At 41.3% G+C, this 15,265-nt stretch overlaps 1 protein-coding gene across 1 annotated transcript; it reads left to right on the top strand.

The window, feature by feature from the left end:
* Positions 1 to 5,698: 5,698 nt before the first annotated feature.
* LOC110882065 lies at positions 5,699 to 6,843 on the top strand. The gene is made up of 2 exons (XM_022130165.1): positions 5,699 to 5,876; positions 6,089 to 6,843. Exons 1-2 carry the CDS (start codon positions 5,699 to 5,701, stop codon positions 6,841 to 6,843), a joined length of 933 nt encoding a protein of 310 aa, XP_021985857.1.
* The last annotated feature ends 8,422 nt before the right edge of the window (positions 6,844 to 15,265 follow it).

Raw genomic sequence — 15,265 nt, 5'->3', positions numbered from 1 at the left:
CCATTTACTGTTTTGACCCGGTTCGGAGCCGAAAGTCGCAAAACTTTGACTTTTGCTTTGACTTCAGTTCTGGCCCGTTAAAGTATGTTTTAGATATGCCTTAGGACTCTCTTAGGACCAGGTTACATGATGGTATAACCCTCTGTAACCGGTTCGTTGTTTGTCCGAGTCTTTTACACCTTTCCGTTAAATGCTTAAAAGTTGACCGTAACGCCCTTTTTAATTTAAAACAAGAATTTCGGACATGTGAAAGGACCATAACCTTAGTTACTGATTTCTAAGCATATCCCTAAAATTTTACGTCGATCTGAGGTCCAGAATAGGAGTTATGCCAAATAGCGCAAATTACGGAAACTTTAGTAATTAAATGGCGCAATTAGCGTAACGCCTATCTAAACCCAGATTTCGACATCAAACCTTTTACACACTGATGTAAAATAATATTTTGGGAATTTTAAAGATTTTTAATTATTTTTAGCCTGCTCATAACCTGCGGTTATGGCATCGGTTCGGTAATTACCGAATATACCCTTTTTCGGACATAACTTGAGTTCTACAAGGTCTTTTGACCCGATTCCAGTTGCTACTGATTTTAAATAATAAATAGAGTATTTTGAACTTTCTAAACTATTTGGAAAACTCAGATTTCTTGTAGAACTCAGAAACCTCTTTTATAATCTTTAAAAAGATCGAAATACCCCTACGCGGCATAATATGAACTTAAACTCGTTACGGGCATTATGGAAGGTATCCTACTGATACCACAACCTCTTTAAAGCATATTGACTTAGGAAACCAGTGTAGGACTCTTACGGTTACCCGTTACGCCTTTTGCGCGCACGGTTCGGCTTATGTAACTAGTTTACATAAACTAGCCGAAACGGGTCAAACCGTATTGTTTTGACCCCAAAATCCAGAGTGTGGTTATTATACCCATATAAAACAAGTCTTCAAACTTGTTGGGTCCAAATCACATTCCATTCCCGGTTTTCGCCTTTCACGCGATTAAACCGTAACTATCCTTTGAAACTGACCGGTCTAAGCTACGACTAAATTAATAACCCGTTAGGATTCTAATAGGTTATTTTAAACCTTCGTTCCAGAATAGGAGACCAGTAAAAGCTATTTGCAATTTATTCAATTAAGGATTTATACTTGCAAAGGTAAATACTTTTTACTTGTTTTCCGTTATACGGGCTTGGGTTACGGTATTTAAAATACCGTTTGGTCGGGCAATTGACCCCAACTCATTAGTAGTTGGGTATTATCAATGTGACCCGTTTAAAAATTGTTTTGTTGGCTTTACGCCTTTGGGAGCTTAATGACCATGTCCCGGATATCCTTGGCAGCATTTTACGAAATGGCCACGACCTTGACATCCGGGTGTAGGCGTACACCCGGCAATATGTCCATAATTATAAAAGTATAGCCGTTGGCTTCCCGCCACGATTTTATGCTATGTGGTGTGTTTATTAAACTTTAACCCGGCACGACCCGGGCGACCGAACGCATAGTAAACATGTAATTCTTTACAAGATTTAATTATAAATTATCCCAAGTTATAAAGAGTTTGTGCCTTGTGCATTCAAATCAATTTTATTAAACACTTTACAAAAGTGTCGGTTGAATGTATTTACCAGTGTAAACTGACGTATTTTCCCAAAAAGTCTAAATGCAGGTACTAAGCGTAATTGGCTGGATAATTCTCCTTAGCATCAATAAAGAGTCTCGTAAGCTTAAGATGCCTACGTCTGTTGAACAATACTTATATTTTTATTTGATCCCCTGTGGATACCTTTCGACTATTCGTAATACATTGATATTACAAGCAATGGTTGAAATATATTTATCTTTATGCTTCCGCTGTGCATTCATATAATTGTGTGGTTTGATTATATTGTTGCCAACTACGTCACGGTAATCCCCCACCGGGCCCACCGGTGAGACACGTGGAAATAGGGGTGTGACATGTTACTTGTGCATGTTTACTTTATGTTGTGGTGATTAATCGAAACGCAATCGCAACGCAATCGAATCGCAAACGCTAAACGCAAGTTATTTATGTTGATTGTATGTTAGATATAGTATTTGTGTGGCTATTATTAATCTATCGCATCGCTTAACCGACACTCGCTTAAACGCATCGCAACACTCAACACGCGAAACGAAACATCGAAACCTAACTCGCTGGACCACTTCAATCAAATAATCATCTGTACGGATGACCATCCGATCGGATTGCCATCTGATCCGACACTTGTGCTCCCCTTTCCTATTTTGGCAACCTATAAATACCCCCTGTCACATCTCAAATAGTGATGTGACAGCTCTCACTCGACCAGCACGCTCAAGCTCTCTTTTCTCTCGATTTCTCGCGATTCTTGTAAGTTTCCTACTCAAATCTTGTACATCTATCATCTACACACACTTCTTCATCATTTTCACCTTTGAATCTTCACTTTTAACCATGAAATCAGCGGATTTGAGGTGTTCTAGGATGACGTCATCATGGGGTTCTTATGAACTTCAAGTTTTGACCTCATTCCACCAAGAACAACACAGATCTAAAGGATTTTAACATGATTTAACACTGTTTTCGCATAGATCTAAACATTTTCATGATTAGAAGGATTGAAGGATGGTTTCATAACTTTCTTTCAACTCTTTTACACTCAATGCACCCAAAACCGATAGAATCGGAACTCATTCAGGCTTTCTACTCGTTTCTAGTGAAGTGTTGGTATGAGATCTGATTCCTATCAGAGTGACAACTGATTTCGGTTCGAACATGAACAACCGCCACAAACAGTTGGCTGGACGGACTGGGGTGATTTCCACTTTGATCGGATGACTTGGACCTGGGGGAGTTTCATAGTTTAAGACGTTGTCATACCGTCTCGATCAAATCGCAAAACTTTTCAAAATATTCAAGACTATCAGATTATTAGACGGATTGCCATCCGATCGGATTGCCATCCGATCGAATGAGAATCCGATCGGATTGCTCTTGATCTTCAACACTTAAACTTTTCCAAAATTTTCAAAACATACCAGTTCTAACGGATTGCTATCCGATCGGATTGACATCCAACCGAATGACCATCCTGCTGTGAACTTGTTCTCAACTGAAATGTCTCGCTGATCGGATCGCCATCCGATCGAACGACCATCCGATCGGATAACCGTTCGATCGAACGACCTGAAAAGTAGAGATACTTCTCTGATTTTAAAATGCTACAACGAAAACTTCCAAGCCATCATACACAAACACATCCATCCGAAACGAATGCCAATCCGACCGAATGGGCATCCGGCCGGATGACCATCCAAACGGATTGACATCCGATCGAATGACCATCCGTTCGGATTGTCATCCGATCGGATTCCATTTGTCAATCAGTTCACTCATCACCATTTAAAGCGCCGTTTATCGCTTATTCTATCGTTCTGTAATCAGGCTAACTTTCCAGCGCTCCCTTCAATCCAAGACGGTGTTTAGTTATTAAACGCTATCTGTGAGTATACTCGAACCCTTTTTACTTTACGCACTTTTGGGTGTTACATACGTTACTTATTCAAATCACAATCGACACACAACGTAAACACTTTTATATGCTAACCGTTATTGCATACTACGTGTTATTCGATGAGTGCTTGTATGTTATGTTTACACAGTGATTGTTGCCTGACACCTTAGCAACGATAGTACTATAGTTTGGACTCAGCACCTGTCGTGGACAGGGGTTGTTAAGGGCTTTCTTCACGTATCACAGTGGTGATATATGTTGCGCATTCTACAACTCGCAGTCACGTCTGTGCATATTTCATTGCCGATAACCTACTAGCTTCACTTTGCTACATGTTACAAGCTGGTTATGCGTAAACGATTTCGAAATCTATTATACTATTAAACTTGTATGCTCACCTTTACACTATGTGTATTGACCTCTATTTTAACGTATGTGACAGGTGCTTAGGATGCTTGCTTGTTATTTGTTGGAATCAATCTAAGATGGAGTCTAGAAACAAATCTAATAAAATCTGAGTTGTCGGAACATTTTATCTGTCTTTGGGAAAACAATGTCTGTAATAACTGCTTTTATTTGATATATTATGGTAAGGGACATAATGTTAAATATTTGTTAATTTTAGTTGTTATGGATTTCTCCTGGACAATCTGTTTCGCTCGGTGTCGCGCCCCGATGATTCCACCATCGGTTGGGGTGTGAGAACGAGACAGAACCCCAACGGACTTAGTCAGGTAGAGCCTTGATATGCGTTGTTGGGTCCTAGATCAATCGGGTAGGGTAACGAATTAGTGATCGGGGGTTAAAATACTTACAACGGGCAGAGCTTCGTATTTTAGGGGGTATTTTAATTGGTATTTTCGGAGTATAATTGAGAGAGAAAGAAAAGACGTGAGCGGGTTGAGACTGTGCATGGACTGCTCGATTTATAAGTGATTCGGGGGTCTCTCGCGCCCCGCGCCCCGCGACCCGTCCCACCGGCTCCTGTCGCGCCCCGCGAGGACACCCTAGCTACGGCTAGGTTTGCCTTGTCAACCGGTAGGTCCAACACGTGTGAGACACGTGACACCTTGGGTGTCTGGCAAGTCAAAAGGCTGTCGCGCCCCGCGACAGACTCCTTCAAACCTGTCGTGGGCTCTTGTTAAAATTAACGCTATACGGGTTTGGTTTTGCGATTACAAAGCATTATAGGGTGTTTTCGAGGGTTGTTATATAAGGCATGAACTTCATGCAATCCGTCGGTTTATCAGCAACAAAACAACGCAAATACATTTCTAAGCATTTGTTGAGTGCCTCGGTTTGGCCGTGCGGTTGAGGGTGGTAAGCGGTACTAAACGATAAGGCGGTACCTTAGAGACGATGGAGCTCCTTCCAGAAAGTCGTCATGAAGCGGGGATCACGATCGGATACAATGTTCATGAGGACCCCATGTAGTCAAACGATTTCCGTGATAAACATTTAGGCCACCCGGGGTGGTGATTATTTTGTCCATGATGGATTAATTCAACGCGTGGAACTTGGCCAAATACCACCGCCACCCCCTTGCCATCACGCGTGGATATTTTTGTCCGTTATATTTTTGACGCGTTATCTTTTGGGGATGTGAGGGAAATTGTTGGTTGGGGGGAAATTGTTGGGTGTGGTGGTGAGTGATGACCATTTCCACTAAAAAGGTTGTGATTGATGGAATAATGACATGGCGGAACTTGATTGGATGTTGGGAGTGATAAATTGGTGGTGAGTGATGACCACCACTACCCCCCTTAGACCATCCGTAGTGGGCGGTATTTTTTCAAAATTTGCCACCAAACATGCCCCAACACGCCTAACCCGCACACCCCGGGGCGTTTTTTGGTATGATTTTCGAAAAATCCTTCCCCGGCGTGATTTAAAACACGCCAAAAATTGCACATTGTTTGAGAAATGACCGTTGTCAAACGGTAAATTCATTTAATAATTTTATTATTTTTTAAATTCCCATTTTAATCTTTAAATACCCCACTTTTCATCCAACTTTTTATAAAAAAAACGACTTTCTATCATACTTTCTCTCTACTTCTTCCAACTTTTATAAACTCAACCATGAATCCATCCCCCCCCCATTTGGTGATCCATCGAGACCCGGGAACCCAAATACCACCCAACCGCAACAAAACTTTAACCTTCAAGACATGTACCCGAACATGTTTTTGTACGCAGCTTACTTGAGCGGCTCTACTCCTTTCATGCCACCCACTTACAACTTTTCCCAACCCGGCGCTTCTCAACCATCCCAAGAACAAGCCGACCCCGAGGTGGATACCGTGCCGGAGACGCAACCCGAACCAGATCGCGAGACATCCAAACACAGTAGAAGGTCACATAAAAAAAGGACGTGAACCAACCTCGTTGTAAGCGTACTTACGTTATTTGGACGAAGAACGTGGAATACACGTTGGTTCGGGCGTGGGTCAATGTTTCGAAGGACCCCGATGTGGGTAAGTGTTATTTTTTTACTTATTTTTTATTCTACACGTCGATTTTGTTTTTTAACGTACAACTTTTTTTTTTACTTTTTGTAGCAAACTTTCAAACCAGTCCAAAATTTTGGAACAGGATTCGTGAGCTTTTTTATAGTACGTGGGGAAAAGGTGAACATCGTGACAAAGAATCCATCTCTAGCAAATGGACCGATACCAACAACAAGTGTCACGCCTTCCAAGAAGTTTATCAACGAAACTACAATAATCGGCCGAGCGGAGAAGGTGACGTCGGTGTTTTAACGAGGGCTATGGATGAGTACGAGAAAACGAAAGGCGTTTTCACGTACTATAAATGTTGGGAGCTTCTAAGAAAAAGTCCAAAGTGGGCTAGTATACCGACCATGACGTCTAGTAGTAGACGTAAAGCTAAACGGTCGAAAATGTCATCCTCTGTTGACCCTGAAACACCAACTTCCGATGCCCGCACTGTCGATTTAAATGTTGTTGTGGACGATGACGAGGAAGTTGAAGAGTTGGCCCGATCGCCCGGTAGAAGAAAAGATAAGCGAACCGGGAAAAAACCGGTGGAGTCGTCTTCCGATAATCTCGAGTTGAATAAAGATTTCGAGGAGATGAATCGTCGTCTCCAAGACATTCGAGACCTCGGCCGCAAGCGTTGGGAGACTATGAAAGAACGAGTTGCCGAAAACAAAAAGTTTAATGAGATGCAAGCGGCAAGGCAAACGGAAAAGGACATAGAGTTTTTGTCCAAACTGATCGATCACCTCCAAGGCGACGCGTTGACCGTTGCGCAAATGTACCGCCAAAAACTTCGGAAACAATACGGCCTTTAGATTATCGTCTTTTTCTAAGTTTATTTGTTTTTTTATTTCCAGTTTTTTTTAAGTTTAGTCGGTTTTTATTTTTTTATTTTTAGTATTGTGATTTTTTTATTTAATGAAGCATTTTAACTTTTTAATTTAAAAAAATTAATAATTGTGTAATGATTGGATGGGGCGTTATGGCTATGGATGAGTACGAGAAAACGAAAGGCGTTTTCACGTACTATAAATGTTGGGAGCTTCTAAGAAAAAGTCCAAAGTGGGCTAGCGTACCGACCATGACGTCTAGTAGTAGACGTAAAGCTAAACGGTCGAAAATGTCATCCTCCGTTGACCCTGAAACACCAACTTCCGATGCCCGCACTGTCGATTTAAATGTTGTTGTGGACGATGACGAGGAAGTTGAAGAGTTGGCCCGACCGCCCGGTAGAAGAAAAGATAAGCGGACCGGGAAAAAACCGGTGGAGTCGTCTTCCGATAATCTGGAGTTGAATAAAGATTTCGAGGAGATGAACCGTCGTCTCTGTCACACCCTGACTTTTGTGGAAGCATATGATGTGCGACTGGTTTAATATCATTGGAATAAATGGTAAATTTGAAGTTTTAAAACACAACCTTCGCCTAGGTCACAAACCAACAAAAGTGGATGACATCTAAACTTGAAGTCTACTTCTAGTTACAACACCCGCGCCCAAGATCCATCCTGTCACCTGAAATACATGTAATTTTGGAAAACATCAATAAAAGTTGAGCGAGTTCATGCGTTTTGTGTGAGTACTGTAATCTTGTAAATCTTTGAGAGACTCCTTTGTAAATAGGTATGGAAAGCGTGTATGAACATAAATGTTTTACAATGTCTTTAGGGCATGTGAGGACATAGGGAGCATGTGACAACCCTCAAAATTACATGTATCTGTACGATTTATTAATGATAATTAAAGTGCTTGATGACTGTGCTGAATTACTTAACTGCTTTCTAATTTACTGCGTCATACTTACATGTGCTTGTTAACATACTAGTCTTGTGCAGAAAATTGACTAAATGGTCCTATATGCTTTCCTAAGTGTTGGGAATTAAAAGTGTTACAAAGAGATATATATAGGACACTATATGGAATAACTTAGCATTTTAACGGAATGGTATCTAACCGAACAACCGGACATTACCCGGAACACTAAAATATTGCAAGAAACATTGTTTTTATTTTTCTAAGCTAGTTATGGTTCCCGAACACTTAAACACCCTACATAATACATGTAACACACTAAAACTCTAGACTTAACATTTAACCTTCACTAATCAAATTAATTACCATCAACAATTACAACTTACCCCCCCCCCCTTGTGACCGTCCCCATGAGGACCCCACTCACCAAAGATCTCTCCAAATCTTGTAAAATCCTTTTAAATCTCTTCTTGGATTTGGGTAAGATCTTGTTGGTACTAGTTGAAACACATGGACCAAAGGGTATTAAGTTGGTTGGTTATAAGATCACAAATCCTTCATCCTCAACACCACAACTTCTCCTCTTCCTTGCCTCCTTGTTCTCGGCCGACTTCACACACACACACACACACTCACCATTTTTGTTTCAAGTTCTAGCAATCCAAGGCTATTACAAGGGGCACACAGGTGAATAAGAAGGTGTGGAACTCTTGGAACTTGAAGGACCTCTACCACAAGCTCTTATCCACTCATTTTTCCCCATTGATCTTCCCTAACTTCAAGCTAGTTGTAAGCTTCTTGTTAATCCTTAGATACTTCATGTTTTTGTTGGTTAATAGATGTATTATGATGAAACATATGTACACTAAAAGACTTGAATCTTGAATCATGAAACATAAGCTTAAATAAGATGAAACATGATGTAATATTGTTAATATGATGTTGTTTGGTATATGTTGATGCTTGCTTGATGATTACTAGTAATATGATGATTAATCATCATAGTGAACTTGTTAGATCATGATTAAAAACACGATTTAACAAGATAAGTGGTGATTATGTGGTTACATAAAGTAATCACCTCCATATTTAGACATGAACTTGGTGACAAAATGATTTCTTGTAAAATAACAAACAAAGTGATCTAGTAATCTTGTAGATCTAAAACTTGTGAGTGATTTTCCTAAATGAACCAAGTTTAAAAGACGGTTTTCGAAAGATCATAATCCTTACACTATTTTGGAAATAAAGTAAAGTATATGGATACTAGTGACACATGAAAATGTTGTAAATAAATATTTTTGTAAAATATGTTCACAAGTTGTGAACATCTAAAAATCCCGAGAATGAGATTTTAAATAAAGTAAACACACTTTGGAGAGTAACTAAACCCACTAAACGCCTTACCAAGTTACTACGCGTTTTTATGAAACATCAAGTTCATGTTGGTTTGTAAATGGAATAGTTTACTCTTGGTAAATTGTTGTTTTTTGTTGAATGATTTTTGGAAAAGAAAATGATATGCTTATTAGCATGGACGCTTCCATTTACAAAGGAAACTCTGGCGAAATTTTCTAAAAATTCCAACACATAGAAAATATTTTCTAACAAGTGTTACAAGTGTATTTCTAACTATGATCTTTCCACAAAAGTCAGAGTGTGTCATTTGTATTGTGTGGTATGTGATAGAAGTAGTAAGTAGATAAACCGTACGTAGGATACGTGTTATGCATGCACGAAAAACTGATTGTTATCTGTACCTTATTAGGACGTGCTTGATTTCTGATTATTAGAGTAACTAATCTAACCGAGCAAACCAAGGTGAGTTCACACACTTTCTAAGGCATGGGATTCCCGGTGGTTGGGAATGGGTTAAAGAATTAAAACGGAACCTACATATCCTCCTTGGGTAGGATATGTACCGCCATCCTCCATGGGTAGATGCCAATATTAATCCTGCGTATTCTTCTTGGGTAGAATACGTACGTTCGTCCTCCTTGGGTAGGACAACAACCTTAAAACCTACTAGACAAAACTCTATCATTAAGTCCCTCATTTTATATCGACTTAATCGCCGAGGCCAATGGCGAGCGGGTCATTAGTTAATAGCGCTATTAGGTTTAACAAACCTCACACCGTGCCAGTCGGCCGGGACAACAACCTTAAAACCTACTAGACAAAACTCTATCATTAAGTCCCTCATTTTATATCGACTTAATCGCCGAGGCCAATGGCGAGCGGGTCATTAGTTAATAGCGCTATTAGGTTTAACAAACCTCACACCGTGCCAGCCGGACGGGCGTGTACTAATCGACTACTTTCGTTAGTAGTCGATATGATAACGGTCTAGTGGTTCACATGGGGAAGCCCCCACTGATTATGGATATGGTTTGGGTAATAAAGAAGGAATTGGTTAATCATATTTTCAACTATGGGGTAACCCCCACGGCAGGTAAGCCAGCAAAAGACAAACCATGATTTCGGAAACAACTTAAAACTAAACAACCAACTGTGAACTCACTCAATTTTGTTGTTGACTCGTTGTTACATGCCTTACAGGTTGTTAGATGCTTATGGAGCTTGCACGAGGAGGAGGTCGTTGTAGGATGTGGACTGTTATGTTCCGTGCTTAACATTTGAACTTTATGAACTTATTGAACTTATGTTTTGTTTTTACATTTTATGCTTCCGCTGTTAACTTAGATTTGGTTACTTTCTTTTGATCACCAATTATATTGTGTGGTTGGATTTTGTTAAATACATTGTTCAATATGATCGGTGGCTTGATCCTAGTCATGTCACGCCTCCAAGCGGTGATACTCCGCATGGTGGATTTTGAGGGTGTGACAGATTGGTATCAGAGCCATTGGTTATAGTGAACTTGGTTTTAAAAAGGGAAAAGCTTTTTGACAAAACCAGACTATAACCTGTACAGTGCTCAACGATCCACAACGACGCTTCGCTCCACGTGCACGACTCGACACAATAGGTGGTATGATTTATGTTTATATTGTCTGTTAGATAGTTCACATAGTGGATTAGTTAACGTGATAACTGCTATTTGAACCTTGTGTGTTTACTCTCTTCTGTCGTCCCACGCTTACGCACTTTCGCGACGCTTTTCTCACTTACGTTGCTTCGTTGTGAAGATCATGAGCAGACGCGGAGGACGTGGTGGTACCAACCTGACTCAAGCCCAGTTGACGGCTTTGATCAATGAACGAGTTGCTGAGGCACTCGCAGCAGTTCCAGCAGGAGGTATAACCTGCTATTTCGACCTATCCTAGGATGTTTAGATCTCACTCTCATAAACCAACCCTTGTGATAAACTTTGTCCTTCCTTACTCTCACGATAGGTCAACCTACACAACCTCCTGTGTGCACGTTCAAAACATTCATGGATTACCGACCAAGTACTTTCAGCGGCACAGAAGGAGCTGTAGGCCTTCTTCACTGGTTCGAGAAGATTGAGTCTGTTTTTGAGATGTGTGAATGCCCTGAAGATCGTAGGGTGAAATTTGCTACTGGAACACTCGAAGGTGCTGTGTTAACCTGGTGGAAAGCACAGGTTCAACTGCTAGGGCTGGCGGTTGCTAATGCCACCCCATGGAACGACTGCAAAGACTTGATCAAAGAAGAGTACTGTAGTCGTGACGACATCCACAAGCTAGAGGTGGAATTTTTCAACTTGAAGATGACGGGGTCTGAGATCAAGGCATACACAAAGAGATCGAACGAACTAGCTATCTTGTGTCCTACTATGGTGAATCCTCCTTTCAAGTGTATCGAGCTGTACCTTAAGGGTCTGGTCCCAGAAATCAAAGCCACGTGACCTCAGCTAATCTTGGCACCATTCAGCAAATCATCCGGTTGGCTCATCGTCTCACTGATCAGGCAGTTGAGCAGAACAGGCTGCCCAAGCGTATTAGCGCTATTACTACTTCTGATGCTCCCAGCGATAACAAGCGCAAGTGGGATGGAAATTCGAGCAAGGGTTCTACTTCAGTTCAATCTCAGTCCCAGCAGCAGAAGACAGATGAGTACAGGAGCCCCAGTCAGCAGTCTTCTGGGAATCAAGGTTAGGGTTGATACAAGGGAAATCACCCTAAGTGCAATCGATGTAATTTGCACCACAGCGGCTCGTGTAACAAGGGTCGTTGTCAGAGATGTAACAAGCTGGGTCATGAAGCCAAGGATTGCAGGAGCTCACGTCCTGCAAATCAGAATCGTCAACAGCAGCCACAAGCTCCACAGAATCAGCAGCAGCAACAGCGGCGTAACAAGGGATGCTATCAGTGCGGTACTGAACGCCATTTCAAGAGAAACTGTCCCCAGTTGAACCAGAAACAGAACAACAACAACAATCAGGGGAACGGAAACAATAATGGAGGAAACAATGATGGCAATGGTGCCAGGGGACGTGCGTTTGTGATTGGTCAGGGTGATGCAAGGAACGATCCCAACGTTGTGATGGGTAAGTTTCTTCTGGATGACTTCTTTGTTACTGTTTTATTCGATTCGGGTGCCGATACTAGTTATGTGTCCTTAAAAGTTAGCCAAATGCTTGAGCGCACTCCAACACTTTTGAACCCCAAACACACGGTAGAACTAGCAAACGGTAAAAGTCTTGAAGCCACATACATAGTTAAGGGCTGTAACCTCGTCTTAGCTGGTCAGATCTTCTCTATCGATCTTATTCCTATCGTACTTGGTAGTTTCGACGTTGTTATTAGGATGGATTGGTTATCTCATCAGCAAGCGGAAATTCTTTGCAACGAGAAGATTGTCCGCATCCCTCGTTCTGGTAAAGAACCCCTCGTAATTCGTGGTGACAAGAGTGGTGCTGTTGTGGGCATCATCTCTTTCCTTAAGGCCCAGAAGTGTTTGCGAAGGGGCCACACTGCTATTCTAGCCCTCGTTTCTGATACATCCTCGGAAGAAAGGAAGATAGAAGACATACCTATTGTACGTGATTTTCTTGAGGTATTTCCTGAGGAATTACCTGGTCTTTCGCCTCATCGTCAAGTTGAATTTCAAATCAAGCTCGCCCCTAGAGCAGCGCCCATAGCTCGAGCACCTTATCGTCTAGCTCCATCAGAACTTGAAGAACTGTCCACGCAACTACAAGAACTCTTGGAAAAGGGTTTCATACGTCCTAGCTCTTCGCCTTGGGGAGCTCTAGTGTTATTCGTGAAGAAGAAAGACGGTACCTTTAGAATGTGTATTGACTACCGCGAACTCAACAAGGTGACCGTGAAGAATCATTATCCGCTCCCATGCATTGATGACTTATTCGACCAGTTGCAAGGGTCGAGTTTCTACTCAAAGATTGACCTGAGGTCGGGCTACCATCAACTGAGAGTCCGAGACGAGGATATCTCTAAGACATCATTAAGGACTCGTTATGGGCATTACGAGTTTCTAGTTATGCCCTTCGGACTGACGAATGCACCTGCGGTCTTCATGGATCTCATGAACAGAGTGTGCAAGCCCTACCTGGATAAGTTTGTCATTGTATTCATCGACGACATCCTGGTCTATTCTAAGAGTCAGGAGGAACACGAACGACACCTGAGGCTTATTTTGGAACTTCTTCGAAAAGAGCAGTTGTATGCCAAGTTTTCGAAATGTGACTTCTGGTTCGCGAAGTCCATTTTCTAGGCCACGTGGTAAACAAGGATGGAATTCATGTGGATCCATCCAAGGTTGACTCGATCAAGAACTGGCCTGCACCCCGTACACCAACAGAAATCCGCCAATTCTTGGGTTTGGTAGGATATTACAGAAGGTTTATCAAGGATTTCTCAAAGATTGTGCAACCTCTCACTTCACTGACGCAGAAGGGTGTCACCTATCGTTGGGGTGATGCACAGGAGTCCGCTTTCAGCACTTAAAAGACAGACTTTGTAGCGCGCCTATCCTCTCATTGCCTGAAGGCACTGATGATTTTGTGGTTTACTGCGACGCTTCCATCCAAGGACTTGGTTGTGTGTTGATGCAACGTGACAAGGTCATTGCCTACACATCGCGCCAACTTAAAGTTCATGAAAGGAACTACACTACGCACGACTTGGAATTGGGAGCAGTTGTTTTCGCACTTAAGATATGGAGACATTACCTGTACGGTACCAAGTGCACCATTTACACCAATCACAGGAGTCTCGAGCATATCTTCAAGCAAAAGGAGTTAAACATGCGACAACGCCGAGGGGTCAAGCTCTTGAACGATTATGAATGTGCTATCAAATATCATCCGGGCAAGGCCAATGTTGTGGCTGACGCCCTCAGTCGAAAGGATTCTACACCTAAGCGTGTACGTGCGTTACAACTTACCATTCACTCTAGCCTTCCCGCTCAAATACAAGATGCTCAGGTTGAAGCATTGAAAGCAGAGAACATCAGGGCTGAGTCCATACGAGGATCGAGGCAGCGACTAGAACAAAAGGAAGACGACGCCTGTGACACCCCAGGAAAATCAGTAAACGATACAACTTAACTAGCTTCCTCAGTAACCGCATGCTAAATTTCGGGATGAAATTTCTTTCAAGTTGGGGATAATGTGACAACTCGAGTTTCCGAGATTCCACTTTCGCATTTATTGCACATTCACTGTTTATTTAGTTGTTTACTTGCACAATTGGTTTGCTTTGTAACTGTATACGTTATGGTTCGATAAAGTGTATTGTGATTGTGCATGGTTATGAGTTATTTTACGAATGATTTGACAAATACATGAACTTGGTGATGAAACTGTAAATTATATTGTGATGGGTGTGCTTTATGTAAAAGATGATACTTAGGGGTGAGTAGAGTAGTTAGTGAAATCTTAATCACCCTTAACCCTAACCTCCCTCACAATCATCATACGTACCTTCACCATTCCTCTACAATCATCTTCTTGGCACAAGCTCTTCATCACTTTTGATCTCCCTCTCCATCTAGAATCAATCTAAGGTAAACGTTTTATGATTTCCTGATGTTAATCCTTGATTATGTGATTCATGCAAAACCCTAGTTCTACATATTATAGTTCTATGTTTATTGATTGATTCTGATTATTTTGAAATGGCTATGATTAGTTGTGTAATCATTTGCCTGATGTTAAGATGCATGATATGTTAGAACTGTTGATTGTTAATTAGATTACAGCACTGGCCAATGTATGAGATTAGGGTTTTGATCGTAGCCTTCTGCAAACGTAACTGTTCCATTGATTCTGTGAAATGATCTTTGGAATTCACGCATGTTGAAAACTCTGAGTTTTAAATGATAAATGGTCCGACCTTTTGATGATTGTTTAGTCCGAATTTTGTTTAAGCTTGTAATGGTCCGAACTTGTATGATGATACTAGGTTGGTCCGAAATTATTACATGGACCTCTTGAGTCCGAACTTTTATGATATGAAGGTCCGAATTTTTATGATATGAAGGTCCGAATTATTGAGATATGAAGGTCCGAACTTTTTACATGAGGTCCGAATTGTTAT

This window comes from Helianthus annuus, chromosome 10 (assembly GCF_002127325.2).
Source record: "Helianthus annuus cultivar XRQ/B chromosome 10, HanXRQr2.0-SUNRISE, whole genome shotgun sequence".
Taxonomy (NCBI): Eukaryota; Viridiplantae; Streptophyta; class Magnoliopsida; order Asterales; family Asteraceae; genus Helianthus; species Helianthus annuus.
This window is presented reverse-complemented; position numbering and strand designations above follow the sequence as displayed.

What these genes read in the sequence shown, in the direction of transcription:
- LOC110882065 (XM_022130165.1), top strand. Translation starts at nt 5,699, where the DNA reads ATGTACCCGAACATGTTTTTGTACGCAGCTTACTTGAGCGGCTCTACT. An exon ending in TCGCGAGACATCCAAACACA is followed by an intron (nt 5,877 to 6,088) that starts GTAGAAGGTCAC and finishes TACTTTTTGTAG; the next exon opens with CAAACTTTCAAACCAGTCCA.